The sequence below is a fragment of the Cydia strobilella genome, chromosome 10, assembly GCF_947568885.1.
Source record: "Cydia strobilella chromosome 10, ilCydStro3.1, whole genome shotgun sequence".
NCBI lineage: Eukaryota > Metazoa > Arthropoda > Insecta > Lepidoptera > Tortricidae > Cydia > Cydia strobilella.
In genome coordinates this window covers 2,004,037-2,024,319 of record NC_086050.1, presented here as the reverse complement: position 1 = coordinate 2,024,319, position 20,283 = coordinate 2,004,037, and the positions used below count along the sequence as shown (strand labels likewise).

The 20,283-nt window shown below is 42.9% G+C and overlaps 1 protein-coding gene across 1 annotated transcript; it reads right to left on the bottom strand.

The window, feature by feature from the left end:
- Window positions 1–152: 152 nt before the first annotated feature.
- LOC134744525 (PHD and RING finger domain-containing protein 1) lies at window positions 153–19,792 on the bottom strand. Its single transcript, XM_063678326.1, has 14 exons — window positions 19,378–19,792; window positions 18,862–19,302; window positions 18,690–18,785; window positions 18,173–18,351; window positions 17,461–17,680; window positions 16,176–16,475; window positions 14,433–14,612; window positions 11,166–11,320; window positions 10,461–10,676; window positions 6,318–9,549; window positions 5,279–5,705; window positions 1,802–1,899; window positions 1,079–1,207; window positions 153–512 (listed from the first exon to the last, which is right to left on the bottom strand). Exons 1-14 carry the CDS (start codon window positions 19,519–19,521, stop codon window positions 408–410), a joined length of 5,922 nt encoding a protein of 1,973 aa, XP_063534396.1. The 5' UTR covers window positions 19,522–19,792; the 3' UTR covers window positions 153–407.
- Window positions 19,793–20,283: the final 491 nt, after the last annotated feature.

Below are 20,283 nucleotides of genomic sequence, written 5' to 3'. Positions count from 1 at the left end.
CAGCTCGAGCCAAACTCAGGGCAACTCGAGCGGTTCAGGCCCGACTCGAGCCAGGCCACGGCGCTCACATCGCATTCACAGATAAGCTTACACTAGTAATGTCTACGAGGTATCTACAGCGTGCGATATCGGGTCGGTAAATAAAATAGTCATTTCACTCCAATTAAATATGTACATATTATTTACATTATGTATATGGCGCGCGCTGCCGACGGAGCTCGCACTATCAAATAGTAATACTCCATCCAACTAAAATATATTTTATTATTAAATTAACGATCATTTAATATTATCCGACAGGTGAAGAAATATATCTATCGCAAACTATGTTAAATAAGGAATTCATCTAGTACATGATCACTTCACTCATACTTCATTTAAGTATAAATAGCTTAACTAAGGGGAGGTTACGCGAGGCCGAGCTTGTGCTTTTTGCGCGCCTTTTTCACGTACGCTTCCACCAGGGCTTGAATCTTCGCGGGGTTGATTTCACCCGTTTTGTTGTGGCAGATCTGTAACAAACATACAATTTTATATCTTTGCATAATTGTCCAAAAAGCCGAAACTGTACAATGATGGATTTATTACATGTTTGAACATTTTTTTAACTCATGAAAACGTTTTCAGCGAACCTTATATGAGTTGAACAACAAGGTTGTCTTTTCTGCCATGACTCGAAGCAGGATGCTCTCTGAAGGACAAATATTTCCTTGGACACTTACGCGTGAAGTGCGATTTCAGTACAATGAGCCTTATTAGCTGTACACTAAGGTGTATTTAAGGTATAAATACGCACGGCGCGGTGCAGCAAATTCTTGTATTCCTTCTTTAGAACAGCTTCATATAAATGAACCTTATCAGATGTACAACAAGGTTGTGTTTACCTTGGAAACGGCGCGGCGCAGGATATCCTTGATTTCCTCCACGGACACGCGCTTGCGCGTGTAGTGGGGCTTTAATAAAATGAATCTTATACAACAAGGTTGTATTTATCTCGGGCACAGAGCGCTGCGCAGTATTATTTGCAATCCTCAGACACACTTTGAACCTTATTACTGTAAGCCAAGGTTGTATTTACCTTGGGAACGGCGCGGCGCAGGATATCCTTGTATTCCTCCTTGGACACGCGCTTGCGTGTGTAGTGCGGTTTCAGCACCAGCTTAACCTCCTCCACTACGCGTTCTTGTCGATTGAGTTTCTTCAAGAACTGTACAAATTAAAATAACGATTATAATAAACTAAAAAAACACCAGACATCTGAACTGAACTGAGGTAACAAACTTTTGTGCCTCAAAATATTTACTTACATAGAACATACGGAAGGTATGTGAATTGTGAGTAACATATTATTGACGAAAGGTGTCATTGTCAAGTTATAGTTTCCGATTTAGGCCACAAGGTGGTAGGACTTGGTAGCGTGCAGCAACTGTCGAGGGCAGCACTTTAATATTGTTGTGAAGTGTCAGCGTCAAGTATAAGTATCCGTTTTAGGGTCTCCCTACATATGTCGACGCGGAATCGGCAAAAGCAAATAGAAAAAACCTTTATGTCTGCGCAATAATAGCGAAAAAATCGTCATTCGGCCGACGCGCCGTCGCCTCTTTCGCTCTTATTGCGCAGACAAAGGTTTTTTCTATCGGCTTTTCGCCGATTTCACGTCGACATATGTAGGGAGACCCTTAGGCCACAAGGTGGCAGACCCTTCAACACCCACGGTCCCCATAACGTGCGATCTTTTCCGTGTTCGGAAAGATGCGCTGAAGAAGTCTCCTAAATGATCTAAGAAGTAAGGTGTACCAACCTTGCTCTTCACCTGCATCTCGACAGCTGAGCTGGGCAATTCGTCCAGAATCTTCAGGTTGTCGTCATCTATCTTGACACCCACTTGCGTCTTGTTGCCTGAAACCAGATTATTGCGTTATACAATGGTCCTAGCCTCTGAACAAATCGTCAGGTGACAAGCAACTCACTAATTACTGAAAAATAATTAAACAAAAATCAACCTTATTCGGATAAAAATACGGTTCACTATGGCTACGAACTTGTGGTGGTACTTAGTGACTTTTGCTTGTCACCCGGCGAAATATCATTTAGATAAAAATAATAAAAGTAGAATAGAAATAAAACTATGAAAACGGATTATATCGCGTATATTGAATTTATAATACATCCCGACGTTTCGAACTCTTTACAGCGTTCGTGGTCAACGGGTGACTGAGGAAAAATTACAAAGTGCAAAAATACCCACATACTAAAATAATGAACAATCATAGACTACAAACTTTAAGGCTGGTTGTACATGCAAAATCGGTTCATAAGGCTAGTTATACACTATATTTATTTTTCAAGTAAAGATATATACCTAGTCGGCTCATAAGTTCTGTCACTGGCCTTTAAAATTTAAATTTGGAACTCCTAAAACAAAAACCGTTCTGCATTTGAATTTCGAATCTTTACTAAATATTTGAGTAGTATAATTTTGCAATTTTCTGTTTTCTTCAACATGGAGTGGATGCTTAAAGATAGCCGTACCGCAATAATTGCACTATATCGTTGTGGTCACTCGCCGACTAAAATTTTTAAGCTACTTGAAAATTTAAAATTCTCTCTAAGATTTGTGTATCGTACCATAGAAAGATACAGTGAGGTCTCTAGTTTAAATGACAAGAAAAGAAGCGGTCGTCCGCGTACAGCTAGGACTCCAGCGGTTGTACAAGCAATTAGGGCACGCATTGCCAGAAATCCCGCTAGGAAACAAAAAGTTATGGCCCTCCAGATGGGTTTGAGCAAAAACACGGTGAAAAGAGTGCTTAATCAAGACCTGAGACTTCGTGCTTATAAACGAAAAACTGGCCATCTTCTCAATGGTCGGCTTAAAGCTTTAAGGCTTAAAAGATCTAAAGCTTTATTGAAGAAGTACGCTAAAAATAAGCACCGTTGTATACTGTTTTCGGACGAGAAAATTTTTGACATAGAAGAAAACTGTAATAAACAAAATGATAGAGTGTACGCTCGCAATAGTAAAGAAGCGTCTAATAGCATTCCTCGTATTCAAAGAGGTCATCACCCTTCATCTGTGATGGTTTGGCTGGAAGTTTCTTATGCGGGCGTCACTAGTATGCATTTTTGTGAGAAAGGAGTAAAAACTAGTGCCAAAGTGTACCAAGACACGGTGTTGACCACGGGTGTTGACTAATATTGTGAAACCACTATCCCATACGATGTTTCTAAACCAGCATTGGGTTTTCCAGCAGGACTCTGCTCCAGCCCATAAGGCAAAGTCTACACAAGCCTGGCTCGCCTCCAATAAAATCGACTTTATACGGCATGAAGATTGGCCCTCCTCTAGCCCAGATCTTAATCCTTTAGACTATAAAATATTGCAGTATTTAGAGGAAAAGGTGTGCTCAAAACCTCATGCAAATCTAGACTCGCTGAAAAAATCTCTTGCTACGGCAGTGGCCAATATCGACATGAAAGTGGTGCGTGAATCCATTGACGACTGGCCACGAAGACTTCAAGCCTGTGTAGATAATTATGGCGGTCATTTTGAATAAATGTTATACATTTAGATTCTCTAGTTTATAAGCTTTCAAACGCTGTACAAATTATACGGAATAAACTTAAACTTTTGATTTTATTTGATACTATGTATATGACAGAACTTATGAGCCGACTAGGTATATATATATATATATGCGTGTAGGGTTGGAGCCGGCGTAGTTTTTATCGCGTATATATATATATATATTACTTGAAAAATAAATATAGTGTATAACTAGCCTTATGAACCGATTTTGCATGTACAACCAGCCTTAAAGTTTGTAGTCTATGATTGTTCATTATTTTAGTATGTGGGTATTTTTGCACTTTGTAATTTTTCCTCAGTCACCCGTTGACCACGAACGCTGTAAAGAGTTCGAAACGTCGGGATGTATTATAAATTCAATATACGCGATATAATCCGTTTTCATTGTTTTATTTCATGAGTAACTATCGCGGTAACCGAAGACAATAAAAGTAGAATAGATTAATTTATTTCATGAAATAAATTACAGTACAACTTTGCCTAAGCCAAAATTAATACTGACATTACATTAATTAGTTTTTATTGACCAAAACATATATCAATAACCCTAGTTAACACTCGTACTAATTACGGCGAATATTTTGTTGTAATTTTAGTACCATAGTGCATTAGTATGGATTTAGAATTTTTTTTTTTTTTTTTTTTTAATTTATTTATTCACTTTAAATATTCATACAACTTTTGCCAGTATGCCACTATTGTAAACCTCTTTGGTTTATGTAATAGTTGGCGAGTTCGCGCGGTCCGATCCGCGTTTGCTTAATACTATTAGGTATATAATTATATTATACTATTATATATATGTAAAACTAATCTATACACATCAAATCTCTGCATCTATTTTATACATTACTCTAGACTTAGGTAGTATTTTTTTAGTCTTGGCATACATCTGCCGTGGTTTTCAACAATGTTAATGAGATCATACAGTACATTTTTAGGTAAGGTGTTTAGTATACATGGGAGTAGAAAGTCAGTTACTCTTTTACCGTATACATTGTTACTTTTTGGAGTTGTATATGCAGGTAGATAATCTAAGGTACGCAAATTACTGGAGCGAGTATTTTTATCTAATGATGGTATAATTTCACACTCCTCTGTAACTAAGGACAAGCAAAACCTATCAAAAACGTTAATAACTTTGCAATGTTTAAATAGACCCTTTTTATCATTTTTATACTTTCCTTTAATTTTATTTGGTACAATTGTTTTTAAAAGTGCTGATTGTAGGTTATAGATTTGTTTCAAGTAGGTTTTGAATGTCCGCCCGTAGCTTGTGATACCATAACATATAATTGAGTCGGCGAGTGATAAGTATAGCATACGTAGTGTATTATATGGGAGTTTGTATTTAAGCAATGATAAGTTGGCCATGACGGATCTAAGTTTTGAACATATGTGATCTATGTGTGGTCCCCAATTGAAGTTATTATCTATAACTAGGCCTAGATAGGTGTGGTGTTTGACAAGTTCAAGTGTTTCGCATTTGCAGTTATTGCTAGGGTTGTGTAAGCAGTGATGTGCATGTGCTATGATGTTAGGGACCCGTATTTCTCTAGTGTACGGTGATCGTATGTGGATAACTTTAGTTTTTTTAGCGTTTATTGTAAGGCCTACGTCATGAGCCCATTTGCATAGTAAGTCGAATTATTATAATTTAAATTAATATCACAACATTTCGATACTTACCTTTACCCTTCTTCCTGTTAAATTTCACCGGCACCTTAGCGTGCGACTTATCCTTGCGTCTGATCGGCTTCGCGCCGAACAGCGAGTCGAACGCGTCTCGCTTCCCCGCCGGCGGCGGCGAGAACAGATCCCCGAAGTCACTGGAGCCCGGCGAGTACGGGGAGTCGCCGCCCTCGTGCCGAGGCAGGGGCAGCATGGATATCTTTGTAGCTTGCATGGGTTTGATAGGGTTGGACTTGATAGGGGAAGGTTTAGCGAGGAAGAGTTTGGGTTGGGAGCGGGTGGGCTCGGGGAGGAGGATGCGGGGGGCAGTAGGGGTGGGGGCGGCGGGGGTGGGCGCGGGCGTGGCGGGGGCGGGGAGGTGGTTGCCGGACGCCGGGACCGGTTCGGGGGACTCGTCGCGTGTTGATTGGAGGAGGGCCATCACCTGTGATAGAAGATACGAATTAGTTAGTTCGTACCATAATTATTTTGATTGAAAAGAAAATTAGTTATTGTCAGGCATCAAAAGTTTGTAGAGAGAGACTTAAGAAATAAAGTGCTAATTTTATTTCGGCGAAATAAAATAATACACTGTAGTTCGGTAAAACACGTGTGTGCAAACATCTTCATTCATTTTCATTGGTTTACTGTTTTATAAAGTAATTATTTATTTTAGAACGTAGCTTCTATTCGAAAACAGAAACATAAACCATGATAAAAAAATTCAATTTGTTGACAATTAACTAGGGCAGTATGGGAATCTCAAAGAGCCGCAAATGTTGTTTCCAATTGTCTAGGAGAACTCTTAATATTTTGAGTGACTTGAAGAACCCCAATCGTGTCTCGAAAGAGCCCCTGCCGACCCCCGAAATTAGTTACATAATAAACACAACACAAACCAATACAAAACAAACAATACACTTAGTTACTTTACAGTTGCAGGAAAACTTTAATTGGATCAGTTTGAATTCCGATAAGATATTATTATCGGTTCACTAAGTCATAATCTCAAGTGCACATCCCTGAAAAATATAACTTTTACCAATAGACTACGTACCTTCTCAATAGGCGACAGCGGCCTTCTCGCGATGACCTCGTCCGCCGACAGGTTGGTCCGCTGCGCCGCCTCCAGCGTCATGCTGGGCCGCTCGGGCGACGCCGCGGCCGTCGGCGACGCCGCGCGGGCGGGCGACGCCGACGCCGACCGCGTCGGCTCGAACGGATCGTACGCGTCCGGGGAGTCGGGAGGCTCGGGCGGCGTGTTCGGCCCGTTCTCGGCTTCCGCCGGCGCCGGCTCCTCGTCTTCTCGGAGCGGGTTGGGCGCGCGAGGCGCCGCCCCGGGCTTGGCCGCCAGGCTAAACTTAACGGGGGCGGGAGCCGGCTGCGCGGCCGGTTCGGGCGGCGTTTTAGGCCCGACGGCGCCTAAAGCGAACGCCGACGCCGCCGGGGCGGGCTCCGGCTCCTTCTGAACGGCCGGTTCCTTCTCGCCGTGGTCGCTATCGCTGAGCACGATCACGTTTTTGGGAGAGGGAGTCAGCTCGCGGAACGGCGAGCGTTCTAAATCGATGATAGCTACAGGTTTCGCGTTGTCGTCGATGGCCGGTGCCGTTCGTCGACGCTTGCGTTTCTCGCGCCGCGCCTCGCGATGCTTCCGTCTCTCGGCCGGCCCGACCGTCTTTTGCTGCTCGGCGAAACTAACACTGACGAGGATATTGTCCCCGGACGTGAATACTTCCTTGCTGGGCGCGGGCTGGTCTTTGCCGCGCTTGTTTTTGATGCGTTCGCGGCGGCGCGGCTCCTTGCGCTTGCGTTTGCCGAGACGTTTCGCCGGCGACGCGTCCGGCGGGGGCGTGCGCGGCGATAACAACCGCGAATCGACCGATAGAGGCGACCAGCCGGCCGGCGGGCCGGGGGACAGCTCCGGGGAGCGACTGCGGCTGCGTCTCTTCTTTTTACGCTTGGGCGATTTGCGTCGAAGTTCTTCGCGGCGGCGGGGCGCAGTGGCCGGGGGCGAACGGGCGCGCTTCTTCTTTTTCCCGGTCTTCTTAGGGCTGGCGGAGCGTCTTCGCTTGCGGGCGCGAACGGGCGACGGTTCCCGTCTACGAGGAGACACCCTTCGCCTCGGTGACGGCGACTTGCGGCGCTTGCGGACTCGGCGGGGCGATACGGAGCGTCGCGGAGGTGACCCGCGCGGCGACAACGGTGTGAGAGAGCGTAGACTCGCCCGGCGAATGCGCGGACTGGGTGTTAACCGCCTGGATATGGAGCGTTTAGCGCGCGACGGCGACCGGCGCGGCCGGGATAACGATCGCCTCACGCGTGACAGCGATCGACGCACGCGCGATAAGGATCTGCGCGGCCGCGACGGCGACCTGCGCGGGCGCGATATGGATCGGCGCGCGCGCGATAAGGACCTGCGTTCCGGCGGCGGGGAAGGCGACGCGGAATGTGCCGGGGACACATCCCTTCCGAACGGATCTTTCTGTTTCTTTCTCTTCTCCGTGACGACCGATCGAACATCGTATCTCTCTAAATCCTTGCGTTTCTCGCGTCTGCGTCGTTCGGAGGCCGCCCGTCGCGGTGACCCCGACCCTGAGCGCCGGCGTCTATCTTTATCTCTATAGCTCCGCTCGCGGCCCGCTTTGCTCAACTTTCTAAACGCTATATCTTTCTTTCCTTTACTCTTAGTTTTTCCATCTTTCTTGCTTTCTTTCCGTTTCTTTTTCTTGCCGTCCGGCTCGGGCGGGGTCGGGGAGCCGGCGGCGTCACTGAACACGCCATTAGCTTCGTCTTCGGAGATCATTTCTGTGCCGAGCGCCTCGCCCTCTAGTCTCAGGTCATCCTTGCTCTGGTTCTCGTCTAAACATGGTGTGTATGAGCGTTCGTCTTCAGTTTCACTAATAGACTCGGTCATTTTTTCTGGAGCTTCAGTATTTTCACCATCAGCTATAGCGGCCAACTCCTTCTCCGTTCCATCATCAGATCGTGGAGAATGTGGGGAACGTGGAGAATGTGGGGAACTTGGGGAATGCGGAGAATGTAATGAAGGTGAACGCTCACTAGTAGGAGTGGCGGTTCCATTTTGTTTTTCCCCTTCTTCAAGGTCTTCCGCTGGCCTTTCGGGCGTCTTATCTTCTTTTGGCGATGGACTTCTGATTTTAGCTTCATCGGCGTTTTCTTTCTCTTCTTCTTTGTCCTCATGATCTTCTTCTTTGTCCTCGTGCTCTTCTTCTTTGTCCTCTTTATCATCTTCTTTGTCCTGTTTGTCATCGTTTTCCTCATTATCATCTTCTTTGTTCTCATCCGTTACCGTCGGCGTTTTATCACTGTCTTTGTCATCTTCTGGGGGCTCTTCTGCAGTTTTAACTTCGTCACTTGTCGGTTTCGGAGCTTCAGGCTCCTCTGTACTTGGTTCCTCAGTTTGTTCGGCTATATCCTCATCATCGTAAAGACTAACACGTTTTATAAGCGAGGGAGTGTTTAATTTAATTTTGATCGGGTCTCGAGTGTTGGGTGTTATAGGGCAGCGTTTGGAAACCTTTTCTTTGTAGTCATCTTTTTTAGTCGGAGTCGGTTCAGGAGTTTTGATTTCTTCTTCAGGAGTTTTAATAGGTTCGTCATCTTCTTGGACTAAGTCAGTCATGTCAAGATCAGGTTTAGTACGCATTGTAGGGGGCGCTAGAGAGCCCGCACTCGCTATATGTACGCTCGTGGCGGAATAAATAGAGAAGTTAGGGCAATCTCCATCGGAATCGTCATCAGAGTTATTCTGCGGGGGTTCCATTAGCGCTCTGTGCTCCTGTAAGACTTGTCTGACGGCTGTATCTAGTAAACCGGCCGGGAGGGCTGGAGCGGGAGGGAGGGGTGGCACTGTAGTGATAGGGGTAGGCGGGGGTGTGATTTCGGGGGATTTAGGGGGAGAATCGATTTTTGGAGGTACCGGCGGGGCCGGTAATGGTCCGAAGACTGGTGCTGATGTTTGAGGCGGTTCCTCCTCATCATCATCATGTGTCGGTTCGGTTGGGTCATATTTTTCTGTGTCAATTACTAGGCTTGAGTCGCTTCCGTCCTCTGATTTTTCTTCAGGTAGTTTGTCAAAGGCGAAGACGGGGGGTTCGGGCAGGGGTCTGAAGGGGCGTTCCTGTGCGGGTCCTGGGTTGGGGTGGGGGTGGGGCGCCACGCGCATGTCGAGGGGGTTGTCGAAGCCCCCGAACGAGTGCCGGTGGGGCCCCGGGGCTTCATGTCGCGCCCGCGGCCAGGCAGGGCCCAGGCTGTGTCTGTTGTCTAATCTACAATTGGAAATATGTATTTATTAGGATATTTGTGTGGGTCAACATATTCTGTGCCGTCAGGCAGGAGACAACAGTAGCATTTGCTAGTAAAAACATTTGATTCAAAATCGTTGAACGAATCAAAGTGAGCTTAATCTAATGTAGCCTTTAAAACAGAGGGCACAGTTACGTAAAAACCGGCCAAGTGCGAGTCGGACTCGCGCACGAAGGGTCCCGTACCATTACGCAGAAAACGGTAAAAAAACACGTTTGTTGTATGGGAGCCCCACTTAAATATTTATTTTATTGTTTTTAGTATTTGTTGTTATAGCGGCAACAGAAATACATCATCTGTGAACATTTCAACTGACGGACAGACAGACGGACGGACAAACGGACAGCGGAGTCTTAGTAATAGGGTCCGGTTTTTACCCTTTGGGTACGGAACTCTAAACGTATTCCTTAATAAGAACAAAATCTATCTAAAATTTATAAGGAAGGAAAATTTGAATAAAGAAAAGTTCGGCTTTGTTGGAAATCGCAAGGCGCCAGATGTGATGTGCTGCTGGAAAGTTTCCAAAATTGGGAAATATAGACAAAGGAAAATTTGGCAAACCTCTCATATGAAGATTGAAGCTTTCCATTTCCAAAATAGAACTCATTAAAATTTTCTAGAAAATCCCATCTTTTTGAAAAAATTTCGCCACCACTTCGTTAGGGATTAAAAACTATCGAATAGGCGGGTCCACACAAATCGCCTCGAGCGAGGCACGTCTCCACCGACCGAGCTGCTTCGCGTGGCAATTTTCTCGCTAGGCGGCTCGTTCTGTGTGGACCCACTAAACGTGTTAAGCGGGCCAGGGAGTCCGAGGGACTTAATAGTTAACTGATTTCCAAGTGTGATAAAGTGTGAAACATGAGATAGTGACCTGTGTGGAGGCGGCTGCTGCCGGGGCTCGGGCCGCCTCGGGCGCGCGCAGGGGGCGGGGGGGCCGACGGGTGAAGGGGCGGCGGGGCCGGCGGGGCAGGGGGCGGGGCCGCGGCGCCCGTACCCGCCCCAAGACTCCTCCTCCCGCCGCGCGCCGCCGTAGCTGTTCCCGCGGTTTGGGTAGTTGTTCTCGCCGCCGTTGGGGCCGTACTCGTACCTGTGAACAGACAATCCGTCCAAGCTTATTCTACAGTAGAAGTGCCAATGTAAACGTCACATTTTCATTACAATTTGATGATGATGATGAGATGAGCGCTTTGGCTTGCGGTCCAAACTCGTGGACAAAAAGGGGTTAACTCTTAACTCTTTGAATGTCACGTGACGTGACCCACGTCTCTTAATTATAACGCGCCATTAAAAACCTTACTGGAACGCATGAAAGTCTATATTACATCGTTACAATAGTCAATCAAGGGGGTTAAGGTTTAAAAGCGAGCCAGTGGAATAGAATAGAATAAAATTTTATTCTTAAGCACAAACAAATATTACATTAAAAAAATTAAACATAGAATAAGATTAAAGTGCCACGAAATGGCCTAATCTTCCGATGAGACCATCAAGTGAGAAGAATCACGGAAGGAAAAAAGACATAAAATAACATGACAGTGAGTGAACACAGTTCAATAAGAAAAAAATGTATACATACCCCCGACCAAAGTTGTTGGCGCTCTGTTCGCGATGGTAGTTGCCGCTGTAGCCGCCGCCCCAGCCGCCGCCCGCGCGCTGCCCGTGCCCGTGCCCGTGCCCGTGCCCGTGCCCGTGCCCGTGCGAGGGCGCGCGCCGCACAGGCGGGTCCGACGCCTGCCATCAAACCGTTACGTGCTTTACAATATCATACACATTGTACCACAATACAGTATTTCACTACTAGTCAAATCAGTTTCTTTTTAGGGTTCCGTACCCAAAGGGTAAAAACGGGACCCTATTACTAAGACTCCGCTGTCCGTCTGTCTGTCACCAGGCTGTATCTCAAGAACCGTGATAGCTAGACAGTTGAAATTTTCACAGATGATGTATTTCTGTTGCCGCTATAACAACAAATACTAAAAACAGAATAAAATAAATATTTATGTGGGGCTCCCATATAACAAACATGATTTTTTTGCTTTTGATTTTTAATGGTATGGAACCCTTCGTGCGCGAGTCCGACTCGCACTTGGCCGGGTTTTTTTAGAACTATCAAAACGATTTTGCTCTTATGGACTTTATATGAAACACTAGCATGTGACGTCACAATCAAATTACCTACTCTTTGTAGTTTTAACGTTTTAAAATAGAAATGGTGTCTAAAATAACTGGTGTCTACGTTAATCTACCCAAATTACTAACTCTACGCAGACGAAGTCGCGGGCAAAAGTTGGTATTAAATATTTTTAGACTGTTTCGGTACTTTAACACATTTTATACTTAGAAATTTATTATTTATTTATTGAAAACACATTTACATGTCATTACAGTGTAAAACTAATGCGCCATGAAAATTAATTACATTTAAATTACAACTAGTACTATGATATATTTACAACACTAAATTACTACAGTTGAGCACCTATCATCCATCCTCTCACAAAACCTCAGACATTCACTGCACACAGCCGTCCATCGCCACGCAAACATATCGCAGAAATGTTACAACTAAGTAATAAAAATACGGTAAAAATCTGTTTCTACTATTCTTTTTTTAATTAATTCTATGCAAAAGCGAGTTGGAGAAACTGTCATTGGAATCATCATCAGAGATGGGCATTAATCGATTAATCTTTTAGTTAACTAATCAATCGATTAAAAATATCAATCGTCATTTTTTAATCGCGATTAATTTAGTTGCGATTAAATTAGTTGTGAGAATGTTCGACTAACAACTAAATTAGTTTTAGTTTCAATCGACTAAATTTCACGATTAAATCTATATTAAAACTACGTAGTCGCCCGTTTTTGCATTTTTTATCTTGCAATATGTAACTACAAGTACTCGTATGTTGTAACTATGTTAGTTTGGGTTCCCCAGTTCTTATTTACCCATAGATAAGATAAATTTAATTCAATTTCAGAGAGGCACTACTTTAGTAGCAAAATAATAGTGAGAACAGATCTCACTCCTTAGAAACGGTCAAAATATCGTAAGTAATACATGACTATTTTATTTTTAAACATCCGTTAAGATGTCCTAATCAGTCTGTCAACATAGCCATACCGAGGTATTCTATTCAATTTGCTTCTAACATTAGTCGCGAGAAAATAGTCTAACTAATTAGTCGATTACAAAATTTAGTTGTCCGAAATCAATCGGCAACTAATTTAGTTGCAACTAAATTAGTTGCACTCTATACAACTAAGATTGATCAATCGTCGTTTTCAATCGTCAGTCGCAATTAATTCTTGTAATCTTAATCGTTAATCGTTAGTCGATTACATTTTGCCCATCTCTGATCATCAGTCACCGCGTCAAGTATAGCTGATACTATGTTGTACACAGGAGGTGGTCATAGGAACTCTGTAATATAACAACGCAACCTATGTGTTTGGGTTCGTTAGAATTCTCTCCATAAGTATTACCTTGCCTGTTGAAAGAAAAGTAAAAAAGATAATTTCATTTTTCACACACGCTATTATCATGGAAAAGGCCATACCTCGCTTTTCTCAACCATTCTTTTGCATTGTGATATACATATATCCATCACATTACGTCTAAAAACATGCTTCTACTAGCTGACGCATTGGCCTTCACCGTTATACAAATAATAGGCACATACACATATATTCAAGGTTAATAGAAATGGCCGGTTTACGACAATGACCTAACCGATTACCATAATTATTTCATAGTTTGGTGAGCCAACCATTTGAGAAGCTAATAGTTATTAGTTTTACAAGGGGGCAATGTTGTTGTTTAACCTCTCGTGCTAATATTGATACCCGAGCAAGCGAAAGATTCCAAAATTGAATCACGAGCGTTGCGAGGGTTTCAAGGCACGAGGGTTAAACAAAAATTTTCACCACACCAAACACAAGGAAAATACATACTGTAAAATATAAAACAAAATCAAAGCAAATCGATTTATAATTGTTCAAAATGTTATTAAATATTTATCCAGATGAGACCATAGGCTCATAAAACAAACAAATAAATAAGTACATAAAACGTAAGCTAATTATATCACGTAATTTTAGTCACTCGCGCGACATGTTTCATTAGGATTACATAAAACTTTACCTTGCTAACATTGACTCCGCCTTCGCCGCGCAGTTTGATGCTGATCATCCATCCATGGTCATGGAGACTACAGAAAGCTTAGTGCAGTAGCGTTCTAGCGTTTGGCTCTCCAATATGTCGGGCACTAGTTTAAGTACCACTACAGTAAGTGATAAAGACAGATATACATTATAATTACCTTGCTGACATCGACTCTGCCTTCGCCGCGCAGTTTGATGCTGATCCATCCATGGTCATGGAGACTACAGAACGCTTAGTGCAGTAGCGTTCTAGCGTTTGGCTCTCCAATATGTCGGACACTAGTTTAAGTACCACTACAGTAAGTGATAAAGACAGATATACATTATAATTACCTTGCTAACATTGACTCCGCCTTCGCCGCGCAGTTTGATGCTGATCCATCCATGGTCATGGAGACTACAGAAAGCTTAGTGCAGTAGCGTTCTAGCGTCTGGCTCTCCAATATGTCGGACACTAGTTTAAGTACCACTACAGTAAGTGATAAAGACAGATATACATTATAATTACCTTGCTAACATTGACTCCGCCTTCGCCGCGCAGTTTGATGCTGATCCATCCATGGTCATGGAAACTACAGAACGCTTAGTGCAGTAGCGTTCTAGCGTCTGGCTCTCCAATATGTCGGACACTAGTTTAAGTACCACTACAGTGATAAAGACAGATATACATTATAATTACCTTGCTGACATCGACTCTGCCTTCGCCGCGCAGTTTTATGCTGATCTGTCCATCCACAGTCACGGACACTACAGAACGCTTAGAGTGCAGTAGCGTTTGGCTCTCCAATATGTCGGACAGTAGGTCGGGTGCTGCTGTGGCGTGAGGGGGAGATGGTACGGACACCATCTTACGACGAGCCTGTTAACAAAATATAAAATTATCGAAACAGAATAGATGTTTCATGAAACTGACCTTAATCATTCGTTAAGAGTGTAAACCTGCTAAATCCATTTTGAAATTAATTTATTTTTAACTTTTTTTCTCCTATCTGGCTTTTACTCCCTGCAATTTTGCACAGGGTGAATTTGCCAATGTCGGTTTTTGACTTTCACACGTGAGGAGAATGTCCGGTATTCTTGGGAGGATGTGGTTGGGAAAACCTAAAAACAAATAATTGTTATGAACATCACAGACAAACACATGACAAATACAAAAATTAGCAGAAAAGCGGGAATTGGGTGTCAGAACGTTAGTAGTGCCAACATGAAGGAAGTGGAAGAGAAGAAAACGATATATAAAATAAATATGAAGTATAGAATAAAACACATAAATAATTAGACTAGATTGAGTTAGATTTTTAACTTTAATATCTATCAAAGTATTTCCAAATTTCTGTATTATCACGAATAGATTTAGCAGGTTTACACTCTTAGCCAACACTTCAAGTAGTTGTAATGACAAAGTGACCAATCATCATTTGACTCTTTCAAGTTTTCAACCTCCTCACGCCTCACTTTCGTAAACACTTTTTTGACGAATTTCCTGTAGATTTGGAGTCTATATAAGTATTGAAGACGAAAATACTTCAAATCCCTCTCTGACCCGAACAGATTTAAAGTCGGTATTCCCGCCCGAGCTCGCCTGACATGGAGGTCAGTGACCCTGGCGCTGTAAGATTGTCTCTCGTGTCTATAAGCACTGAAGAGGGCCGCATTCGGCCGCACAGCCCTCGCCACGGTTGACGCACCCTCCGACGCGACTTCTTCATCCGAGAAATATTCCAAATTCGGTTTGAAACGAAAACTGCGTTAAATACTTTTTGACATTCAAATTAAATCTGGACCCGCTGCACGTTAGTTATTTGTATTTCTTTTTCTTCTTTAAAATATCAAAAAATGTTGCATAAATCACCCAATAAGTATTCATTACAATTACAATTATTTATTAATAAAATTACAATTTTACACATAGTAAAATTACAATACATTACAATACTATTCTAAATTGACATCATTTTTCATATCCTTACATTAAATTATAAAAATTACAAATATTACAATGCATTCAATTATTATGTTTTTTTTCATATAAATTTATATACATCTTATTAATATTTATATGTCACTCCCTAAGGCCTTGGCAGAATAACAGCGTTGGAATATGCCTCGCTTGCAAATTGCAACAATATGCTGAGACAGGGCCTCTTCCCTACTGCACACATTGCTGGACCCGTGTGTAATTTTTATGTTTTTAATGTGTAAATAATTTAATTTTTGTTTTTGTTTTTGCTATTATTTTTATATTCCCTTTTTTAAACATCTTTTTTTCTTTCTTTCATTGTATTGTCCTGTGTATGTGTGCTTTATGGAATAAATGTCTTTCTTCTTTCTTCTTCTTAAATCCCTCTTCGACCCAAACAGATTAAAAGTCTGTATTTGCGCCCGGACTCTGAAATGGAGGTCAGGGACCCTTTATACTCACCTGTCTATAAGCACTGAAGACGGCCGCATTCGGTCGCACGGCCCTTGCCACTGTTGACGCTCCCTCCGATGAGACTTCTTCATCCGAGAAGTACTCCAAGTCCCTCTCGGAGCCGAAGAGATTTAAAGTCGGTATTCCCGCCCGGGCCCGTCTGACATGGAGGTCGGTGACCCCGGCGCTGAGGGTGACGGGCGCGGGCGCGGGCGCGCGGTGGGGCGCGGCGAGGACGGCGAGCTGCGCGCGCACGGACCGCCGGACCAGCGTGCGGCGCGCGGCGGTGCGCGGCCGCCGCTTGCGGGTCTGTAAGGGGTGGTTAGTTAAGCTTGTGCTAGACGGTCGCTGTTGTCAGCAAGACTTCAGACCGTCTGACCTTGGTAATGTTTGTATGAAATTTTGTTGGAAACAACTGTCTACACGGTCCGTCTAGACCATGGCCACGCGGTCCGAGGGGCTTGTCGGCGACCGTCTAGCTTGGGCTTTAGTGCTTAGGGCTAACTTTGAAACCTTGAAACTTTGGGAATAAAGTGTGCTTGGTAGTTATTTTGTCCAATGTCAATAAAGAACATAGGAAGCTTAACTTAACAGGTTTCAAAAAGTCTAATATAATCCCTGGAATCTCGCGGACGCGATATTGCACACGCAATTTTTTTGCAATTTTTAAGAAAAGACAAAGTTGACATTTCGAAGTGCTAAATCTTAGAATTGAAATAGAAATTAATGAACAGGTGAAAACCAGTTGCAAGGTCTATGCAACAAAAGCTAAAATTGTAGCACTTCTATTAATTTAAGTTTATTACAGAACATTTGTGTTTTTAGTGGCATTGTTGCATTATGACAATATGATGAAAGAAACATGAATGTGATGCATTATTCATATTCTTTCATGGTACAATATATGTGTAGAAATGAATTCAATAAAAAATGTTATAAACATTAAATTTGTAAACATTCAGAAATAAGTAGAAATTGTCAGTAAAAAGTGTATTTTCACTTTTTACTGACAATTAAATGTGACGCTTTCAATCAAAAGGTAACACATTGTCGCTTGTCAATAAGGTTGATTTAGAATTGAAGCTATATGGAAATAGCGCCTTATTGACAACCCGACAATAAGTCCCCTTTTGGTTGAAAATGGCACAAATAATAACATCTGTACGTATTCTTTTTTTTTATCTTTATCCCATTACATGTATCTTATTTTTTAGAGACCTTTAAAATTCCATTCCGAGTAAAATAAGTATTAAGTATGGTATTTAAAAGTACTGTACTTAGGAAATTCTCACACCTTCCGTTTCCTAACAGTCCTCTTCACCCGTCTGGTAATAGGGAACTTCCCGTTCTCCTCAATCTCATACTCGATGATGACAGTCTTGGTTCTTCTCCGGGTGGGCTTGCGGCGCCGCCTGGGAGGTGCGCGGGCGCGGCGGGAGCCGGCCGCATCCGTCGGCGCACCGCGGCGGCCGGAGGAGGTGGACGGCTCCTCCGTCGATTGGTTTCTAGAAGACCTGGAGAATCATAAAAATCATAATAAATCATGGAATCATAGTAAGTCACCGAAAATCTACTGTCAAGAAGAAAGTTTTAAATAAGAATGAACATGTAACATGATTTAATTAATATCTCAAAATCTCAATTTAAGTACCTACTTACTAGAAAAGTGAAGACTTAAATTATGTCAGGGAACTCACTGTACTATTTAAAAATTCAGTAATCAAACTGATTTCTGTTTTAAGTTTCATTACAGTCGTACAATATTACAAAGCAAATTCTACTCAACACTGAGAACTTGGTTTATGACTCTGGATACAGGCATTATCAGTTGCTTAAACTGCCTGCCTGCATTACAAATAATAACAATAATAATAATATGGTCAAAAAACTACAATTTCTGCTTCTTTGTTTGAAATTAAATTAAATTTAAACTGTTTATTTTAAGAAGAGTACAATTTAACAACCAATTAATTAACATTTGAAATTAATATACAAACAGTATAGACCTTCTAACTTCCCTAGGCTGTCTGAGAGGCACAGCGCGTGGGCCCTGTGGGAGCTCCATATCAGCAATGCCAGTGAAGAGATCATCCACCTCCGAGAGATATATAATGTCGTCCAAGCTTCCAATGTTGTGCAGACCGCGGCTGATGCAGCTTGGGCAGTGCCATTGGTCTATAGGGATCTGAAATTGTAGGAATATTGTATATAAATGTAGCATTGGAATGGTATTTGAGCCACTTAAATATTTTTGGGCAATAAAGATGCCAGTCAACACAATATTTATTTTAATATCCAGTTATTAAGCTTCCTGGTTAAATACATGCCATTTGACTAGTAATTACAGTTTAATTAAGCCAAGTATAATACAGTTGCTTAGAAACATGTCTATCATGCATATTTTTCAAGTGCACACTGGGATGACTTGGATAAATAGGATTAGTATACAAAATTTACTTGAAAGGCTGATTTTGGCACATGCAAGTTTCTACCTGTCAAATTAGTTAACAAAATCAAACTTACTTCAAGTAGTGGAGGTGCGAGACACTGCATGTGGAAACCCAGGTCACAGCCGTCACACAGCAGCATTGAGTCTTCATTCTCCATACTGCCACAGATCTAAAAAGTAACAACTTGAATTACTATCTGGTCAAGAACTAAAATAGAACTCTAAAATTGCCATGGCAAAGATTACCTCACAAACAGTTGGGTCCTCAATGACAAGCATCTCCACAGAGGGGCGGCGGTCTGTGACCTGAACAGGGTCCGAACGCAACACCCTTCCACCCGCACATGTCCTCACAACTATGGAATCAAATGTGATGCGGTCCACTGGACAAGTGTTCACATTCTTGGACCATTCTGTGATGCAATCTAAACAGAATATGTGCTCGCAGTTCGCAGGTGTGCCCACTTCTTGTTCTGTAAATCTCATAAGACAGATGGAGCATTTGTCTGAGTTGCCCTCAGAGCTGTCGGAGGCGAAGCCTGAGGCAGGCTTGGGAGGGGCGGAGGGGGACGGGCCGACTGAGCCATCGCTGTCGGCGTCCGAGTCGCGTAGTTGAGGCAGCGCGCGGCGCCGGCGCGCGCCTACAGAGCTCCCGCTGCTGCTGGCACCCTCATCCTCACTCACCACCTGAAACACACACACGGTCACAACACTGCACTGTCTCCACACACTAGCAAAGTCCAGGTCAGGAGTAGCGCTCACCCGTAGGCGCCTCTTGCGGGTCCGCGTCGGGCCATCGCTCTCGTCACTGTCGGACTCTGAGGCGGATGATAGCACCATCACTTTCTTGATGCGCCGTTGCGGCCTCGGCGGTGTCGCCGAGCCCTCGCTGCCGTCCTCACTCATCCCGGCGGTCTCTTGAGCGCTACCTGACCGTCCGCTGGTGCCTCAGAACGCAGACACGAAGCGAGTTGGCAAAGGTGTAAATGACCTTTGCGAGTCCAATTTTGAAGCATTCGAAGTGAAGATGACTGAATTCATCCGGTCAATACGATAAAACGTGGCATTACAATCGTCTAATTACATAAAAGTTGCTCTAATGCGTTATAATTTATTTTTAATATTTTGACAGCAAGCCGCTTCTATACTTAGTCGGCCATTTTCATTTCATTTTGTGTAAAGACGGAATTGCCATGTTAGTATTTCCGTCAGATTATTGAGATTCCAAACATACTTTCACTATTGGGACATTTGGGACCGTGAATCATTTGTCACATCATTTCGTCATTTTACTATAGAGAAATATAAACGATAACTCACTATTTTTATTATAATTTTGTTCATGATTGTATCTAGTTTTTCTTTCTAATGATTAGTATAATACAAATAGTATTTTTTACGTATATTGCAGAGGAATTCATATTTTTTTTGCTGGTATCATTATACGTGTGTTTGAGACATCAAGTTTTTACGGTTTTTACCGCAATTTTTAAGATATGATGAAATCAATTCTTCCAGCACCTATACAAAATATATTTATTTGAACATTTCTGGTTCGATAAAATATTAATAAATCAATGAAAGCAATATTATTTAAAAATTTAAATCATCAGGGGGCATACCGCAAAAACCGAAATTCGCAAATTGCAGGGATCTTACTCTTACTCC